The sequence below is a fragment of the Lynx canadensis genome, chromosome B1, assembly GCF_007474595.2.
Source record: "Lynx canadensis isolate LIC74 chromosome B1, mLynCan4.pri.v2, whole genome shotgun sequence".
In the NCBI taxonomy this organism is placed as follows: Eukaryota; Metazoa; Chordata; class Mammalia; order Carnivora; family Felidae; genus Lynx; species Lynx canadensis.
The window spans coordinates 114,493,608-114,514,208 of record NC_044306.2 but is presented as its reverse complement, the minus strand read 5'-3'; the positions used below and the strand labels follow the sequence as shown (position 1 = coordinate 114,514,208).

General features: G+C 36.6%; 1 protein-coding gene across 1 annotated transcript in view; it reads right to left on the bottom strand.

Moving 5' to 3' along the window:
• Positions 1–442: 442 nt before the first annotated feature.
• Positions 443–20,601, bottom strand: part of LOC116738054 (collagen alpha-1(XXV) chain-like) — a 196,214-nt gene continuing 176,055 nt past the window's right edge. Inside the window, exons 3-4 of the mRNA XM_032593069.1 lie at positions 2,012–2,103; positions 443–625 (exon numbers count right to left, since the gene is read on the bottom strand). Of these exons, the coding sequence (XP_032448960.1) occupies positions 443–625; positions 2,012–2,103 (275 nt within the window). The remainder of the gene's footprint in view (positions 626–2,011; positions 2,104–20,601) is intronic.

Here is a 20,601-nt window from a genome sequence, read left to right as displayed (position 1 = left end):
CTCTGTGCTGACAGCTCGGAGCCTGGAGCCTGCTTCGGATTCTGTGTCTCCCTCACTCTCTACCCCTCCCCTGTTCATGCTCTGTGGCTCTCTGTCTCAAAAATAAATAAACATTAAAAAAAATTTTTTTTAAATGCCAATGTTTATCTGTGGACAGAGAAATCAAATATTGTGGTTAGGTTATATTTATTTCTATTACACTCTAATCCACAAAATACATGCATTTGCATAAATTATAGACATATTTAAATATATACATATAGTATTAAAAAGTCCAAGTAATTATTTCTGGTAAGACACGCCTGGAATAATACTAGAAGAGACAGAGAGGAGTGCATGTTGTAGATTCAAAGGACAAATCACTGCTGAAAAGATTTTTCTCTTATAGCTTTGTGTGAATTTACCATTCTTCAGGGTGGAAGGGGGTAGTAGCTATTGACCATCAAAAGTGTCCAAGATCAACATTATATCCATGTCTTCTGTATTTCTCGCCTTTATGGCCATAGCACATTGCTTCCTCTGAAGTATGAATTAGAGGAAATCCCTGACTCCACCATTCGGTGATGAGCTTGTGCTCTTGACAGTGCTCAGGGCTCCCATCACCAAGGGCAGAGACACTGCAAGCCTTGTCACAGGAGCACTCAGAGACTCAAGGGAGTACTCACTGTATTCTTCACCTTCTCTATGCTTGCTGATTTATAGCTATTTGCTACTTTCTTTTTTTAAATTTTTTTAATGTTTTTTTATTTCTGAGAGACTGAGAGAGACACAGGGTGAGCAGGGGAGGGGCAAAGAGAAGGAGACACAGAATCTGAAGCAACTCCAGGCTCTGAACCTACGAACCATGAGATCATGACCTGAGCCAACCGACTGAGCCACCCAGGTGCCCCTCTAATTACTTTCTGTTGACCAAAAACTGTTACCACCCTTCAACTTTGGACCTTTGTGTTACATAGTAAATAAATCTTCTCTTTTCCTCTATATTTCATTAAGATGATTTTTTTAAGGTGGAGTAGGTTTTTGTTTTCTTTAATGTTTATTTATTGTTGAGAGAGAGAGAGAGAGAGAGAGAGAGAGAGAGAGAGAGCGAGCAGGGGAGAGGCAGAAAAGAGGGAGGCAGAGAATCCCAAGTAGACTCCCTGCTGTCAGCACACAGCCTGACGCAGGGCTTGAACTCATGAACCATGAGATCATGACCTGAGCTGAAATCAAGAGACACTCAACTGACTGAGCCACCCAGGCACCCCTTCATTAAGATGATTTTAAAAAAATAGTACTCATTATTGTTTCTTTTTATATTAACTAGTGGCCATGCTTCCTAACACTCTGAATCATGGGCTGGAAGAAAGCAGGTACTCCCAAAAAGGTACCTAATAGGTGTTTTTTGATCTGTCACCCAGGGTTGCATTTCAGCTGGTACTTCTCCAGGAAGCCTTACTTACTCTCTGTAGTGCTTATGTTTTTGCAGTCTCCTTCACACTCCTTTACTCTTGGTTTCCATAACCCTATTCTGTTATTTATAGATTGCACTTGTTCTCACTCTCCCTGGAGTATTAATATTTCTCAAAGTTTGTATTCTTTTCACTCTTTTCTATTAACATTTTTGTGTGTGTGGCAATTTACCTGCCTCTATGGCTCATGCCTCCCAAATCTTTAACTGTAGCTTTAACTCACATATCATTCCTGACCTCCAGGTCATTATTAGCAATTTCACATGGGCAAATCCTCCAGATGCCTCAATAAGGTGCACAAAATCAAATTTTTCAGATTGTTCCTTCACTCCTCCCCTTCCTTGCCCCAAAGTCACACTCCCCTAATTTATCCTACTAAATGATAAATCCTCTAATTGTAATCAAAGGTAATGGTACCACCTTCTACCAAGACCCTTATCGCTGTGTCACCTCACACATCTAATAAGTCTCCCAAACCTATAATGTTTGGATAACATGTATTTTCCATTCTCCTTTCATGACTGCTACTCCGTCTCAGTTTAGTCTCTATCTACTCTTACCTCCACTACTACAAGAGCATCCTGCCTGGTCTCCACAACTTCAATCCCACCTCCCTGAAATTCTCCTCCACACCAGGAACAGAGTGATCTTTCTAAAATTCAAAGCAGATGATATTTATCCCTTAAGGATATAAAGGATATAAAGGATACAAGGGTATCCGTCATCTATAAAATCAGTTCAGAACTCCCCATGCTACACCAGCCTCTTCAAAATCTTGTCCTGGCCACTGTTCTGTATTTTTCTCTAACTTCTTGTACATGAACATGTGGAATCTTCATTGAGCCATGAATTGTGTTTCTTCAATGTACTATGCTCCGTTTTTGCAACTACTGTTAATTTTGTATGAAAAGTCTTCCCTCCCACTTCTCTGCATCCAGAAGTAATTGACAGCTTTACAAGTGTGAGTCAGAACCTAGTCGAGGAAAATGAATCCTTGGACTGACCTATGCCACCATCACTCTTCAGTTGCCCTTAGCTTCTTCTGAATTTGAAGTGCCAGTGTCTCTTCCTGGCTTCCCTTTTATATTTAGTCATCTATCCAGTTGACTTTACAAATTCTATCTGGTTGTTCCTTGCTTTACAAATTCTTCAGCCTGCAGCCCACTACTTTACCTCCTACATCACAGCTTGTTTATGTTTACCTGGACCAGTACAAATTAACCAGTATTGTGCCCTCCCTGTCTTGCCTTTGGAATCCTTCCTCTGGATTTCTCTCATGACACTATGGTGGATACATCCCTGTAGTTCCAGTCTACATTGGCCCCAGCCAGTTAGGCAATGGCCAGGTCACCTGGCAAAATCCTCCACATCCTGTGGGTCTTGGCTGGAACCTTATACTCCTCATGACGTATTACTGACCTTCCCAGTGTCATCAACTCTTTTTTATTTTTTTAATGTTTATTAAAAATATTAATGCATATATGTGCGCATGCAGGAGCTAGGGAGGGACAGAGAGAGAGGGAGACAGAGAGTCCCAAGCAGGCTCCACACTGTCAGCATAGAGACCAAGGAGGGGCTCAAACTCACAAACTGTGAGATCATGACCTGAGCCAAAACCAAGAGTCAGATGCTCAACCAACTGAGCCCCCCAGATACCCCTCGACTCTTTTTTTTTAATTTGAGTATAGTTGGCACACAGTGTTACATTAGTTTCAAGTGTACAACTTAGTGATTTGAGAAGTTTATACATGATACTATGTTCACCACAAGTGTAGCTACCACCTGTCCTGTTACATCCTATTACAGCATCATTGACTGTATTCCTTACATTGTGTCTTTTATTCCCATGACTTCCTCATTTCATATCTGGTGACCTGTATCTCTCAAGTTTTGAATAAACTCCTTTGTACAGCCTTCATATTATTTAATTATCTGTTTTCCTCCCCCATTTGGCTAGAAGTTTTTTAAAGGAAAAATATAGTATTTACTTATGTCAACAATACCAAATACTGTCAAGAATATAGTAGATGCTTAATGCTTAATCACATGATAATTGAAAAAAATCATACATAATCATTTTTCTCCAGTGACTATTCTGGTAAGACTAAAGAAATTCATATGCCAGTACATTGGAAGAATCTCATATTTAATCTAAGATTATGGTTTCCCCGGGCTTCTGATCATTCCCTTCAGTTTCTGTTTGCCTTTGTCTTTTTTTCCTCTTAGGCCTTTTACCTTTATCCCCCCTTTTTTTTAACTGTACTTCTGTTTTTCTTTTTTAAGCTTAATTATTTTTGAGAGAGAGTGAGAGATGGGGGGGGGGGGGGACAGTGAGAGAGAGAGGGAGAAAGAAAATCCCAAGCAGGCTCCATGCTGTCAGTACAGAGTCTAACACAGGGCTCAATTTCACGAACCATGAGACCATGTCCTGAGTTGAAATCAAGAGTTGGCCACTCAACCGACTAAGCCACCCAGGTGCCCCTTTATCTTCTTATTTTTTGTTTGCACTAAATATTTATTGAGTGAATTAAAGAAATAGTAAATGAATGAATGAATTGATTTATAATGCAAATTAAGTTATCTTACTGTATTTTCATTTTTTATGAATAAACATAGCAATAAACTGTTGTTCTGAAAGACTTTCAAAACATTTAAATAAGACCTGAAACTCCTCCATCCTCTCATCCCATTCTGTAGTGATTTTCTCCTTCTCATGAAGTCAGTGGGATTAAAAGCAGCAACTACAGTCTATTTTTTCTTAGGGCACATCAAAGCATGTATATCTTTTCTAAACTAGAACTTATCTGTTCATAATATGGTAAATTATGAATTTTCACCAACCTAAATTGTTTTGTTTGAAAATTACACATGCTTTTTAGAATATATGATTTTCTAAAAGATTAGAGAAAGCTGCATTAGAACATAACATCAAGGGGCACCTGGATGGCTCAGTCGGTTGAGCGTCTGACTTTGGCTCAGGTCATGATCTCACAGCCCATGAGTTCGAGCCCCGTGTCAGACTCTGTGCTCACAGCTCAGAGCCTGGAGCCTCCTTGGGATTCTGTGTCTCCCTCGCTCCCTCCCCCACTTGCACTCTGTCTCTTCCTATCTCTCAAAAATGAATAAACATTAAAAATAAATTAAAAAGACATAACATCAAAGTTATAGCAAGGTAGCTAAGAGCACAGGTTAGACTGCCTGAGTTTGAATTTCAAGTCACAACTCATTGACTATACGTGGCAGACATCACTGGCCACCCCTCCAACGTCCATATGTTTCCCTCCACGCCCAGTTTTCCTTGTTAACAAAGTTCCATTTTGTTCACTTTCTTCTGAGAGTCTATTTCTAGGTGAGGTTGAGTCCCTCTCCTTCTCCAGGGAGTGATCTTTATTGGATTAAGCCAGTTTGGTGGTGGTTTTCTCCTTTCCTGGAGACTGGTTTAAGCCTGAATATATGGGTGTGATTCTGGACAACGAGACACCAGTAGAGAACTGCCTGTGGAGTCTCTGGCAAGGGATTCCTCTTTATTAAGAAGAGAGCTCAGAAAAGGACTTTGCCCTTTTTTTTCTGTCTGGTGACAAAGTTTCTGTCCATGATGCCTGAAAACATGGCAACCATCTTAGAGGGTAGCTGGTCTGGGAGGACAAGACTATTAGCTAAGGACAGAAAAATAGAAAGATGAGAAGAAAATGGGTCTTCAGTGATCACTGAGTGAGTCAACCCTGGAGCAGCCCTATATTTAGATTGCTTGTTAGGTAAGATGTCCTTATTGTTTAGGTTTCTTTTACTTGTCATCAAAAGCATACTAACTGAAATGCTGTGTGAACTTAGGAAAGTTTCTTAATTTCTCTGTTTCATTTCCTCTTTTATAAAAAAATGAATAAAAAGTTAATCCTCATAGGACTCTTGTGAAGATTAATAAAACAATATATGCAAAACACCAAGAACAGTTCTTATTTATAAATATTAAATAAACATTCAATAAAATTATTATTGTCTTTTTTACTATTAACAAATTTAACTATGAAGCTTTAAGAATTTTTATCTTACTTTATGCTTTCAAAGGTTACCCAAATGGATGAATAAATCCTAAAAATCCAGTATCTCCATCTTGCTATGCTACCTATACAAAAGCAAATATTCTTTTTCCCTTGAATATCTCTCCTCAGTCTGTATCAAATTTTTAAGTAAAACTAATGCACAAATATTTCTTACTAGGAAAACTTATCCCCAAAAAAGGAAAGAAAAATGAGAGTCATTCCAAAGAAAGTATATTTTATGTATATAACCTAAAAAATTCATATCATTACAGAGCAGAGAAAAATGAATAAGTATCTGATATAAACTACTCCATCACTTCTACAAGGGTTTTTCTATTCTCTATGTAGTGTTCTTTCTGTTCTTATCCCACATCTCTAGAGGTGGAATCTTGCCAAGAATGCAAAAGTCTGGTGAACTCTCTAGCAGTTTTACAAACTTGGCAAATGTCCACAAAGACTTGAAGAAGGACCACCAAATTCAGCTGAGCTTTGAACTAAAGACCCCTGTGGAGACAAGTTAAAATCTGGTTGATATGGGGAAACCCAAAGAACGAATCAGCAGTAGTGACAGGATATAGGATCATTTCTTCAATTTCTTCGATAAGTGGGGAATAGGAAAGACTTCCACACTGGAGAGGGAAGAAACAAACAACTGTTTTAGTAGCACTGGGGCAAACGTGAATAATCTCCTCGTCTGATGTCTTTCCCTGATCTCTTAGGGGAAAAAAAAAAGTCTCCCAACAGCACAGGAAGAAAACTGCTTCTTTAACCCCCTGATGACAGAAACAAATTGTTTTGTAGCTCTGGGAAGAGATTTGTCACAAATGTGCAAACCAGACCCAATATCCCAGACACTGTGCAGAGCTGAAATATCACATTTTTAGGGAATTCAAAGTGATCTCCAAATAACACAAGAGATTTTTTTTAATACAAAACTCTGTCTTGATGGGTTAGCGTGTATGGATTTTGTGTATGTGTGTGATAACAAATGTAATTTTGGTTTTAGTTTAAGCATTATTATTAATTTGCTGAAATTCTCAAAGTATCTAAGAGACTCTGTACCAATAGAGTTTTTGAAAACGCTCACTTTATTGTTGTTTAATGGATATGTTAAAAGCCAAACATATTTAAAACTAAATAGCTATCCTTGGTAAATTGAGCAATAGAGAAGTGTTGGTGACTGAGCTAACTATTTTATGAATCACTCCTTTAATGTTATGTCCATAAGTGAAAATGTTCCTGGGGCACCTGGGTGGCTCAGTCAGTTAAGCGTCTGACTTTGGCTCGGGTCATGATCTCACGATTTGTGGGTTCAAGCCCCACATGGGGCTCTGTGCTGACAGCTCAGAGCCTGGAGCCTGCTTTGAATTCTGAGTCTCCCTCTTTCTCTGCCCTTCCCCCACTTGTGCTCTGTCTCTCTCAAAAATAAATAAACATTAAAAAAAAAAATTAGGGGCTCCTGGGTGGCTTGGTCAGTTAAGCGTCTGACTTCAGCTCAGGTCATGATCTCACTGTTTGTGAGTTCCAGCCCAGCATCAGGCTCTGTTCTGACAGCTCAGGGTCTGGAGCCCACTTCAGATTCTGTGTCCCCCTCTCTCGCTTCCACTCTCCCACTTGCACCTGTGTGTGTCTCCCTCTCAAAAAGAAATAAACATTAAAAAAAAATTTTAATTAAAAAAAAAGAAAATTTTCTCACAGTAACCTTTCAGAAGCACTTCATAAGTGGTCCACATGCATCTAAATAAGTACTATATACATATATAGTACAAAAAGATAGGAGCTCTAAATAATAGATGGACCTAGAATTCAAATCTTGGCTCTGCCACTTGGAAGACAAGCAATGAGCAAATTACTTAATATCCCTTAGTGTTTAGTTGCGCTACTGTATAACAAAGATGATAGAAACCAATCTTAAGGACACATCATAAGCCTTACATGAGAAAACATACTTAGCACCTAGTAGAAGATCTAGCATACACTAGATGATCAGTAATTGTAAGTGTCCATTCCTCACAAAAACTCAGCTAAACTAAAAATACTAAAAAACAAAAAATAAAACTAAAAAACTGAAAAATAGCACCAAGGGTAATGGTTCTAGAAGAAGATCTAAATACATTAAAAAATTAAAAAGTCCTTCCTATGGGATTTGTGAGTGAACTGGCATAGCACTAATCTCTGCATACATCATCCAGACACAATGGAAACACCAGAATGAGTCCTCAAGTATCCATAAGCAATACTCAGATCCATTCAACAAACTAATCGTCCGACTACTACGTGCTGGCAGTATGGAGATAAACGGCGTAGTTCCTACAATCAACAGGTTCACGATTGAGGATAGAGATTTCTAAAACTGTACGCTTTCAAAGACAATAATTATGTGTAAGTATAAATGCAGAACGGACACTCAATTCAGGCTTGAAGGAGAGAGCGGAATCAAAATCGGCTTCCTAAAGGATATGACACCTGAGCTGAAGTCTGAAAGACAAGGAGTTACACAGGGAAACGTGATAGAGAGTGAGGTTGAGAGGTGGCATGTGTGACATCTAGGTCAAGGGTGCAATGTGTGAAAGTCATGAAGACATAAAGAAGCAGTCTACACCCTGGGAATCAAAATACCTCAGTAAGGCTAGAGCACAAAACTCAAACACGTTTACCGAGAATACCAATATGACACATAGGAATTTCATTTTTGGCAGGTATTTGAGTGTGAGTTTGCCAACACTAGATAATAGGGTCTTTTCTTTATACAAGGCATATGCAGTACTGGTAGCAAATAAAAGTGGCAATCTGGATGCTAAAATTACTCTTGAATTTAAATTGTGGTTGTACTACATCATCAGGACCACCCAATGTTTTGGTCTTCTGAAGAAAGGAGTGGCTATAGACTTAAGGCACAAGAAAATTACCAGCAGAGTGAAAAACAGCTTCAATAAAGTATTTGTTCAGGCAAAATTGAACTGCAGTCAAATTAGACAGACCACTAATTGCTAGAACAGTAGGAAGCAGGATATTATTAAAAATTTATGAATATAGGCATCCAATGAAATACTTGTAAAATAGAAACAAAAGTTAGAAAATTTATGATACAGGCATCCAATGAAATACTTGTAAAATAGAAACAAAATGCATTGAAATGATTTTGGTCTAAAATCAAATTCATATGTGTAAATAAGAGTCAAATAAGGTATAACATTCTTATAATATTACTCAGAATCATAAAATTACACATCAGAAATTTCCCTTAAATCATCTCATGCAGTAAATTTTAAACAGCAACTGAAGAATACCCCTACTCTTACTTCTGGGGGGACTTATCTGAACAGGAAAAAAATTCTCCTTATTTTTCTCCTTTCCATTTCCACCAATTATTGTACATAACATGTTAACTCAAACTTTGAGATGGCATAAGCTATGGAAAAGTGTAATTTCAAAACCATGCCAAGAGAGCCAAGGAGGAGCCATTGGGTGGCAGGTAATCCATAAGCCTGTTAACTTTAAAAACAAAAACAAAACCAAAAAAACATATATGGTAATGGACCCATTCCTTATACAATATTGACTTCTGAGTACAAAATGGTAGTAGGAGGGTTGTGGGAATGGGAATTTGCAATTTAGATTATATTTAGGGAAATGTATTTGTTGGGTATGGATCTCTACTGCCCTTCAATCGAAATCACTTTTACATTTGGGAAGCATGTCTTTATGTGTGGTGTGTGTGGATATGTGTGTATGTTTGATCCAACAGTTGTCCACTTGATCATAATGAAGAATAAAGGGACAGAGCAATACCTTGTATTAGCAAGGGGACCTAAAAAAAGGTGCAGTATTGAATTAGAAAAACGCACCTAGACCCTTCTGTGAGAGCTTCACCACTTCACCTAATATTCCCTCTTCCGTGCTGAATTGAATATTTCAGGCTGTGGGAACTGCTGTAGGATTCATACATCTTACAGCCTCCTTTATATAGAAAAAAAGATGAGTTCTAAGAGGACCAAACTCTATGGGATGGGATTGGGCAGGGACAGACAGAAAGCCAAAATGTAGGATTTTGAAGAGTTTTGTCAAAAGTCAAAGGGTAGGCTTCAAATCACAGAGTAAAGTTAGAAAATTAAGTAGGCAAGGTTTAAATTTTAAACTCTTTTAATTTCAACTAGAGAAAGAGTCATAACATCAGTTTTATATCTATTTTCCTCTATATTCTAACTTAGGTAAAGATAAAAATTGTAGAAAGTGGTGTGGAGATGTGAGGGGGTCTAGTGGGAAGAAAAGTGGAGTATTAGGCAGTAAAAAAAAAAAATGTGCCTTTTCTTTCGTAACCTCTTTCCTGAGGCCAGGGTAAGGGCAGTTGCATCAAGGGTCCATAGTTTCCAAATTCTAGCTCCTAATGTATCAATGTGAGAAGCAGGGCCAGCAGTGCTTGGATCTACAAAAGGAGCATATGATGTGGAAGGCTGCTGCCAAGATGATGCCTCAACAGTGCACAGGAAACACCCCCACTGTTTACCATGTATCTTAGCGAATGTGACCTTTGGGTTACATATAAAACAGATTAAGATACGGTTTCCCTGATTGAAGATGAGACAAATCCCAGTTACATATTGCAACTGTTGTAGATTCAGTGTCCAGACATGCAGTAATGAAGGTGTCACACTTGAACACAGACTGGGGCGGAGAGAACAGAAACAGAATTTCAACAGTGGACAGCGATCATAGAAAAAAATATGAAAGTGTAGACATTGTCGTTCACTTAAAAGCACTTATTGAGAACCAACTATGTGGAAGGCAATGTATTAGTTATGTAAGAGGGTATATAAAGATGAATTAGACATAATCTGTGCTTTCAAGAAACATAAGTAACTTCCAGTTTCCAGTTCAGCATATAAGGAACATAGAAATCACCCCTGTGTCTCAACAAGTAAAAAGCTGAACAAACTGAACAATAAACATCTCTTCTTACATCTTTCAGAGACGTGAGGTCACAGGGTAAAGTGCTACCCCACAAATTGGAAGGAGAGACAGGCAGATACAGAGAATCACAACTTTCACAACTTCCCAAAGCAGGATCCCACAAGGAGAAACCATCACCAGAACTAGTGCAAGAGTGGGGAAATCTAAACTATAATTGATGAATTGCCAGAGGCTCAGTCAGTGTGGACAACTGAGAGTTAAAACCTCCAGGTTTTACCTCTAGGAGTTTACCAGGTCCTCATAATCAATATTGGAAAAACATCCTCTCATGTTTCGGCAGCAGGAAAGAAAAGAAACTATCTTTAAATATGCCAGAGAATTCTGGCCTGTTCTCAGGAGAAACAATTTTACCATGGCAAAATCTGTTGAGTTTCTATCAGGACCTAACTGACCCTGGGAAGGAGAAAAACCCAACTCCAGCCCACTTTAGCCATCCTACTGGACCTTAGAAGAGGATTTTTTCCCCTTAGAAGCATTGATGAAATCCACAGTCCAGGACAGAGTTTCACGAAAAGACTGAAACCTAATCACAGGACTATGGAATGCTTCCTCTCCCCGCCTACACCTTACCACTAATTAATAAAGGCCTATTTACCATACTTCCTTTATCACAGAACATCATATCCACCTTTCAACAGAAAATTACAAGGCATACTAAAAGGCAAAAAACATAGTTTGAAACTAACGAACAAGTGTCAGAGCCACAGTCATATATAGCAGAAATGTTAACATTATCAGACTAGGAATTTTGTAAAAACTATAATTAATACGATAAGGAATTTACTCGAAAAAACATACAATATATAATAACAAATGGATAATATAGTCAGAGAGACAGAAATGTTATGTCACTCATATATGGGTCTTGAGAAACTTAACAGAAGACCATGTGGGAAGGGAAGGGGAAAAAGAAAGTTACAAACAGAGAGGGAGGGAGGCAAACCACAAGAGACTCTTAAATACAGAGAACAAACAGGGTCAATGGGGATGTGGGGGAAAGGGGAAAGTGGGAGATGGGGATTGAGGAGGGCACTTGTTGGGATGAGCACTGGGTGTTGTATGTAAGCCAATTAGACAATAAATTATATTAAAAATAAATAGATAATAAAATGAAAAAATAAAATAAAAAATACAAACAATACAAATAAATATGCTGTATGATGAAAAAAATTATCACAAATCTTAGGTTGTATAAGATTTTCCCTGAATATAAAAAGCTGGTTGCCATATGATTTCAGATTTTCTTTGGTTTTAATAAATATAATTCCATTTTAACCGCCCCTCCAAAAACTCTATAAGATCAAAAACTCTATAACAGAAATGAAGAATGCCTTTGATGGTCTCATTAGTAGACCAGACATGGCTGAGGAAAAACATCTCTGAGTTTGAGAATTTGCCAGTAATAATTGCCAAAACTGAAAGCAAAGAAAAAATCGGCTAAATAAATAAATGCAGAATATCTAAAACTATGGGACAATTTCAAAAGGTATAACATATGTTTAATGAGAATGCAGGAAGAAGAAGAAAGACACAGGAAAAGAAACAATATTTAAAGTAATAAATACTGAGAATTTCCTCAAACTAATGTCAAACACCAACCACAGATCGAGGAAGCCTAGGGAACACCAAACAGATAAAAGACAAAAAACAAAACAAAACAAAACAAAAGCCCTATACCTATTATATTCAAACTTCAGAAAATCAAAGATAAAGAAAAAGAAGCTTGAAAAAGTTGGGGGATGGGTGTGAGGAAAACACCTTATCATCTATAGAGGAACAAAGAATAATATCCCAATTCTCCTCAGAAACCATGCAAGTTATAAGACAGTGGAGTGAAATATTTCAAATGTTGACAATTCTGTATTCTGTGAAATTACCCTACAGAAGTGATGGAGAAGTAAAGGCTATCTCAAACAAACAAAAATTGAGGGAATTTGTTGCCAGTAAATTTGCCCTTTAGGAAATGGTAAAATAAGTTCTACAAATAGAAGAACATTAATTTCAGAAACCTGGATATTCATTAAAAAAAAAAAAAAAGGAAGAGCATCAGAGAAGGACTAAATGAAGGTAAGTAAAATAAAAACTTTTATATTACTAATACTTTTTTAAAAAAAAAAAATTTAAGTTTATTTTTGAAAGAGAGACAGTGTGTAAGTGGGGGAAGGGCAGAGACAGAGGAAGACACAGAATCTGAAGCAGGCTCCAGGCTCCGAGCTGTCATCACAGAGCCTGATGCAGGGCTCAAACCCACAAATCATGAGAGCATGACCTGAGCCAAAGTCAGACGCTTAACCGACTAAGCCACCCAGGTGCCCCTTATTATTCTAATTGTTAATTAATCTAATAGATAATAGCTTGTTCAAAATCATAACAATATATGCAATTATGTATTACGTACATATCTATACGCTTATGTATACTTATGTATAAATGAAGTAAATGACAGCAAAGATACAAGGGATAGTTAAAAGAAATTAGGGTTATTCTAAGGTATTTGCACTACCCATGAAGTGCTGTATATAACATTACTAGAAAGTGAACTTAAGTTAGTTGTCGATGTATATTGTAAACTCCAGAGCAACCACTAAAAAACGTTTTTTTTAAGTGTAATTAAAAGTATAACCACTAAAAAAGTTTTTTAAAAAGTATAATTTTTAAAAAGCATAATTGATATGCTAAATAAGAAGAGAAAATGGAATCATATAAAATGTTTAAATCAAAAAACAAAAAACAGACAAGGTATGAAAGTCAAAAATAAGAACAAAAAAACAGGGCAACAAACAAAATAGTAACAAATATTGTAGGTATTAATCCAACTCTGAATTTCAATAAGCAATTAAAAGACAGAGATTAGATCAAAACAGAGTGGATCACAAAACAAGATTCAACTATATGTTGTCTATAAGAAACTCACTTTTAATTAAAAAAAGAACACATAGCTTAAAAGTAAATGAACAGATAAAGATATACCTCTAACAGTAATCAAAAGAAAGCTAGAGTACCTAATTAATTTCAGAGTAGACATCAGAGCAAGGAAAGTTATCAGAGATAAAGAGGGGCATTACACAATAATAAACAGGTAAATACTCCAGGAAGATATAACAATCCTTAATGTGTGTGCACCTAGCAAAAAAGCATCAAGTAACATGAAGCAAAAAGTGATAGGAGGAAAAAGAGATCAATCCACTATTATAATAGGCAACTTCAACACTCCAATATCAGAAATGGACAGATCCCTGGGTACCTGGGTGGCTCAGTAGGTTAAGGGTCTGACTCTTGATCTCTGCTCAGACCATGATCTCACTATTTGAGATGGAGGTAGAGTTCATGAGATCAAGCCCTGCATTGGGTCTGCTCATGTGCACTCTCTCTCTGTCAAAATAAATAAATAAACTTTAAAAAAAAGGACATATCTGGCAGGAAGGACATTGTTAAATTTAACAGCAACATCAATCAACTCAATATAATTGATATCTGTAGACTACTTTACCCATCAATAGCATATTACAAATTCTTTGCAAGCACACACAGAACATTTGCCAAGATAAACCACATTTAGAGACATAAAATCTACATTAATACATTTTTAAAAATGGAAATTATGTGTTTGCTCTCACACCACAACGGAATTAAACTAGAAACCAATTAACAGAAAGATAGCTAGAAAAAATCCCAAGATGTCTAAACACTAAAAAATACTTCTATACTGTATGAGTTCAACTATATGATATTCCGGAAAGGCAAAATTATGGAATAATAAAAAAGATCAGTGGTTGCCAAAATTTGGAGGGCTGGGAGATGTATCAATAAGCAGAGCAGAGAGGCTTTTTAAGGCAGTGAAACTACTCTGCCTGATACTATAATGGTGAATACAGGTCATTATTCATTTGTCCAAACTCATAGAATGCACAACACCAAAAATAAACCGTAATATAAACTATGGACATTGGGTCATTATATTGTGTCAATGTAGGTTCTTCATCAATTGTTACAAATATACATGGTGGGGAATGTTGATTATGGGGATGACTATGAATGTGTAGGGCAGGAAGTATATGGGAAATCTCTGTACCTTCCCCTCAATTTTACTGTGAACTTAAAACTGGCCTTTAAAAATAATCTTAATTAAAAAATAAGACACTTCTTAATAACACGTGGGTCAAAAATGAAATTATAAGAGAAATAAAGAAATGTTTTTCACAAAATGAAAATAAAAATACAACTTACCAAAATACCATATGATTTCACTTATATGCAGAATATATAGAACAAATGATAAACAAAAAAATACTGAAACAGACTAATAAATACAAAGAACAAACTGGTAGTTGCCAGAAGGGAGGGAGTGAAGGGATGGATGAAATAGATGAAGGTGATTAAGAGGTACAAACTTCTAATTAAAATAAATAGGTCATAGGGAAGAAAAATACAGCAGAGAATATAGTCAATAGTATCATAACAACATTGCATGGTGACAGATGTAGCATTGCATAATACATAGAACTGTTGAATCAGTACATTGTACATCTGAAACTAATATAACATTGTATGTCAACTATTACTTTAATGATAAAAATTCTGAAAAAAAAAAACCACAACAATGAGACTTATTGGGAATGGATGGAGTGGTTAGTAGAGAGGAAAGAGATAGGGCTTCAAAAAAATTGTTCTTTACTATTAAAACAGTAACAGTAACAACTATGCAAATGATACAATAAATGACAATTAACACTCATCCCCTGTGAGAAAACTGTAGGGAGTAGTGAAAACTGTAACAAATTAGAAGCTCATTCTCAGTCTTAAAGGGGTAACTGAAACTAAAATAATAATGATAATAATAACAAAAATTAACAAAATTGAAAATAAGAAATCAAGGGGCACCTTGGTGGCTCAGTCAGTTAAGCATCCAACTTTGGCTCAGGTCATGATCTCATAGCTCATGAGTTCAAGCCCCACGTCGGGCTCTGTCTGTGCTGACAGCTCAGAGCCTGGAGCCTGCTTCGGATTCTGTGTCTCCCTCTCTCTCTCTGCCCCTCTCCCACTGGCTCTGTCTTTCTCTCTCAAAAATAAATAAAAACATTAAAAGAAATTAAAAAAAGAAAATAAGAAATCAATATAAAATATCAACAAAACCAAAAGCTGGTTCTTTGAAAAGATCATTAAATTGATAAGCCTTTCACTAGACTATTAAAAAAGGAAGACACAAAATAACATCAGAAATGAGAGGGGGGACATCATTACAGCCATCATGGATAGCTAAAGGGATGATAAATGAACACTCTACAAAAACTTATGTCTACAAATTTAATAACCTAGATAGAATGGACCAACTATTTGAAAGACACAATCTACCAAAACTTAAGAAGAAACATTCAATCTGAGTAGGTCTGTAACTATTATAGAAACTGGATAAAAGTAACCTTCCCAAACAGAAAGCAACAGGCCTATATAAGCTTACCAGTGAATTCTACTAAATACCAAGGAAAAAATTATACCAATTCTCTACAATCTTCCAGAAGATAGAAGTGGAAGGAACACTTCCTAACTCATTCTATGAGGGCAGCCTTACCCTAATACCAAAATCAGACAAAGATGTTACAAAGAAAGAAAACTCTCATGACCAGTATCTCTCATGAACATAGATGCAAAAATCCTCAACAAAATATCAAGTTGAATCCAACAATGGATAAAAATAATTATACATCATGGCCAAGTAGGATTACCTCAGATATAAAAAGGCAGTCTCAACTTCTGAAAAATCAATTAATGTAACTCATCACATAACAGGCTAAGGAAGAAAAATCAGACAATCATATAAATAAATACAGAAAAGAATTTGACAAAATCCAATACCCATTCATGATAAAAATTCTCCAAAAACTATGAATAGAGGAGAACGTCCTCAACTTGATAAAAAAACATCTGCAAACAAACTTACTGATAACATCATACTTAATAGTGAGAAACTTAAAATTTTCTGCTAATACCAGAAAAAAGCTGGGTATCTCCTCTCGCACTGCTTTTCAGAATCATATTGAAAGTCCTAGCTAACGCAATAAGGCAAGAAAAGGAAATAAAAGGTATACAGATTGTGAAGAAGGAAATAAAACTGTTTTTATTCATAGATAACATGATTTTCTATGTAGAAAGTCCAAAAGAATCAACAACAACAACAACAACAACAACAAACTCCTGGAACTAATAAACAATTTAACAATGTTGAAGGATACAAGGTTAATATACAAAAGTCAATTATGTACCAGCAATGAACAAATGGCATTTGAAATTAAAAACTCATTACCATGTACATTTGCACCTAACAAACATTTAAATACTTACATATAAATCTAACCAAATATAAATACCTGCATGAAAAAACAAAACTATGATGAAAAAGGTAGCAAAGAACAACTAAATAAATGGAGAGAGAATCTATGTTCATGGATTAAAGGATATATTATCAAGATATCACTTCTTTCCAATTTGATCTATATATTCAACACAATTCCAATCAAGATCCAGAAGTATGTTCTAGATACCAACAAACTGACTCTAAAGTTTATATGGACAGTTCAAAAGACCAAAATAGTGAACTCCATATTAACAATTTAAAAATAGGGGCACCTGGGTGGTTCAGTGGTTAAGCGTCTGACTTCAGCTCAGGTCATGATCTCATGGTTCCTGAGTTTGAGCCCCACATTGGGCTCTGTGCTGACAGCTCAGAGCCTAGAGCCTACATTGGATTCTATGTCTCCCCCTCTCTCCGCCCCTCCCCTGCTCACACTCCGTCTCTCTCTGTCTCTCAAAAAAATAAATGCTGGGGCGCCTGGGTGGCTCGGTCGGTTGAGTGTCCGACTTGAGCCTCAGGTCATGATCTCACGATCCGTGAGTTCGAGCCCACGTCGAGCCTCTGTGCTGACAGCTCAGAGCCTGGGAGCCTGTTTCAGATTCTGTGTCTCCCTCTCTCTCTGCCACTCCCTGTTCATGCTCTGTCTTCTCTCTGTCTCAAAAATAAATAAACGTTAAAAAAAATTTTGTTTAAATAAATGTTAAAAAAATTTAATTAAAAAATTATAGATTAAAAATTAAGCTGATGAATTGATACTACCCAACCTCAAAACTTACTATAAAGCAACAGTAATCAATACAGTTTGATATTGATGAGAGAAAAGACAAATAGATCAATGGAGCATAATAAAAAGCCTAGAATAAACCCACATATAAACAGTCAACTGATCTTTGACAAAGGAGCAAAGGCAATCCAATGGAACAAAGTAGTCTTTCAACAAATGGTGCAGAAAGAACGGGACATCCACAAGCAACCAAAAAAAGAAAAAAAGAGAGAGAGAGAGAGAGAGAAAGAGAGAGATCTAAACTCAGACTCTACACCCTTCATTAAATTTCATTCAAAATGGATCACATACTTAAATGTAAAAAGCAAAACTATAAAACTCCTAGAAGATAACATGGGAGAAAACCTAGATGGCCTTAGGTATGGTAATGACTTTTTAGATATAACACCAAAGGCACAATCCATGAAAGACATAATTGATAAGCTACACTTCATTAAAATTAAAAACCCCATCCAGCAAAAGACAACGTCAAAAGAATAAGAAGGAAGTCACGGATTGTGAGAAGACATTTGCAAAAGAGATCTGATAAAGGGCTACTATACAAAATACACAAAGAAGTCTTAAAACCAGCAATAAGAAAATGAACAATACAATTTAAAAATGAGCCAAAGACCTGAACAGACAACTTACCAATGATATACGATGGTCAGCAAGCATATGAAATTATATGTCCATTGGCAATTGCAAATTAAAACAGCAAGATACTACTATGGTACCTATTAGAAAGTCACAACACCAACAACACTAAATGCTGACAAGGATGTGGAGCAACAGGAACTCTCATTCAGTGCTGATGGGAATGCAAAATGGTACAGCCACTTTGGAATAAAGTTTGCAGTTTCTTACAAAACTAAAGGTACTCTTTCCCTGTGATCCAGCAATCCCACTCCTCGGTGTTTACTGAAATAAAGGTGAAAACTTATGCCCACACAAAAACCTGCACACAGATGCTACGTTCATAATTGTCAAAACTTGGAAACATCCAAGGTGTCATCCTTCAGTAGGTGAATTGAAAATTGTGACACATCCAGACCACAGAATATTAGAGCTAAAAAGAAATTTGTCAAGCCCAGAAAAGACTTGGAGAAACCTTAAATGCATACTAAGTAAAAGAAGCCAATCTGAAAAGACTACATATTATATGATCCCAAGTATATGACATTTGGGAAAAGGCAAAACTATGGAGAAAGTGAAAAAAAATAGTGATTTCCAGGATTTAGCAGGGATGGATGGATGAATACAGGGAATAGGCAGAATACAGAGAAATTTTTAGGGCAATGAAACTATTCTGTGTGATATTACAATGGTGAACACATGCCAATATATACTTGTCAGAACCCATAAAATGCACAACACCAAGAGTGTTGTGAATCCTAACATCAACTATGGACTTTGAGTGATAATAATATGTCAACATAGGTCCATCAATTGCACCAAATGTACCACTCTGGTGCAGGATGTCCATAGTGGGGGAAATTGTGTGTAGGGGGGGGTGATGGAAGAGTGAACAGGGGTATATATGAGAAACCTCGGTATTTTCCACTCAATTTTGCTGTCAACCAGCAAAAAAAATCAAGTTGTCAACTGAAAAAAAAAAACCATAAATTCAGCAGCAAAGGTAGACAGAATCTGAAATGTGCTAAAGATGCTATGGGAATAAGGAAAGGAAGACATTTCTTAAACATTGTAATATAGGGGCACCTGGGTGGCTCAGTTGGTTGAGTGTCCAACTTCAGCTCAGGTCATGATCTCGCAGCTCGTGTCAGCTGTGCTGACAGCTCAGAGCCTGGAGTCTGCTTCAGATTCTGTTTCCCCCTCTCTCTCTACCCCACCCCTGCTTGTGCTCTGTCTTTCAAAAATGAATAACATAAAAAAAATTTTAAACATTGTAATATGGAAGTTAGAACCTATAGTAATTTTGATTATAGGACTGAAGTGAAGAATTCCCAATGAACTTTTTAAGGGAAAGTATTTATAATTCTAACTGAGAAATACTTGAGGCTGTGAGTGTATCAAGGATATGAAAATAAAAAGAAATAAATGTATGGTTTTTACATATACCAAGACGTATATTTGATACTAAATCTACTGAGCAATGACTTTCCAGGAACAGTACATGAACTATGAACATGGAGAAATATACTTCTTGAATTATTCAATTACTTTGACAACTCTCAAACATAAGGCAATTCCAAGGAAAGAATGTAGAGTGGAAAAGCAAAAGGACTGCAAAGATTTCTAATAGACGTCACCATGTGCTTTTGTGTCTACTCATGTTCATCATGCACAGGCGATGCAATCTGCAATTGGCTTCTTTAATAAAAGAAACTAAAATTTAACCACTGCAGACTCTCTAAGCCTATGCAAAAAGAATCAACTATTCTTATAATTAAGCCCACTATTTAAGAGTTGTGAGGGACACCCGGGTGGCTCAGTTGGTTAAGCGTCCGACTTTGGCTCAGGTCATGATCTTGTTTGTGAGTTCGAGCCCGGCATCGGGCTCTGTGCTGACAGCTCAGAGCCTGGAGCCTGCTTGGGATTCTGTCTCCCTCTATCTCTGCCCCTCCTCCACTCACATTCTGTCTTTCTGTCTCTCTCTCTCTCTCAAAAATAAACATTAAAAAAAACAAAAAGAGTTGTGAAACTTCCTCCCAAAGATCCCAATCATATTTATTTGGTACCTTTCAAGTGTGGAGAAGAGTATGATGAGTGACGTGCAAAGTGTTTAGCCAACTTTTCTCTGTTAATAAGAACTTTAATAAGGATGTCCTCCCTTGTCCAAAAATGAATAGTAGCTAGAAAAATAAGGCTCCAATATTAGTAGTATCAGATTTAGGGCCCCAAATCATAGACTTTTTGCGATAAATTTAAATCTAGAGATCTTTGCTTAATAAGGCAAAATTATATCATTCTATTAACTCTGTCTTCCTAAATGAAAACTTATTTTTCATTATTTTCACAATCTGACCCATATTAAACCAAGAAATAAGTTCCTAACCCATATTA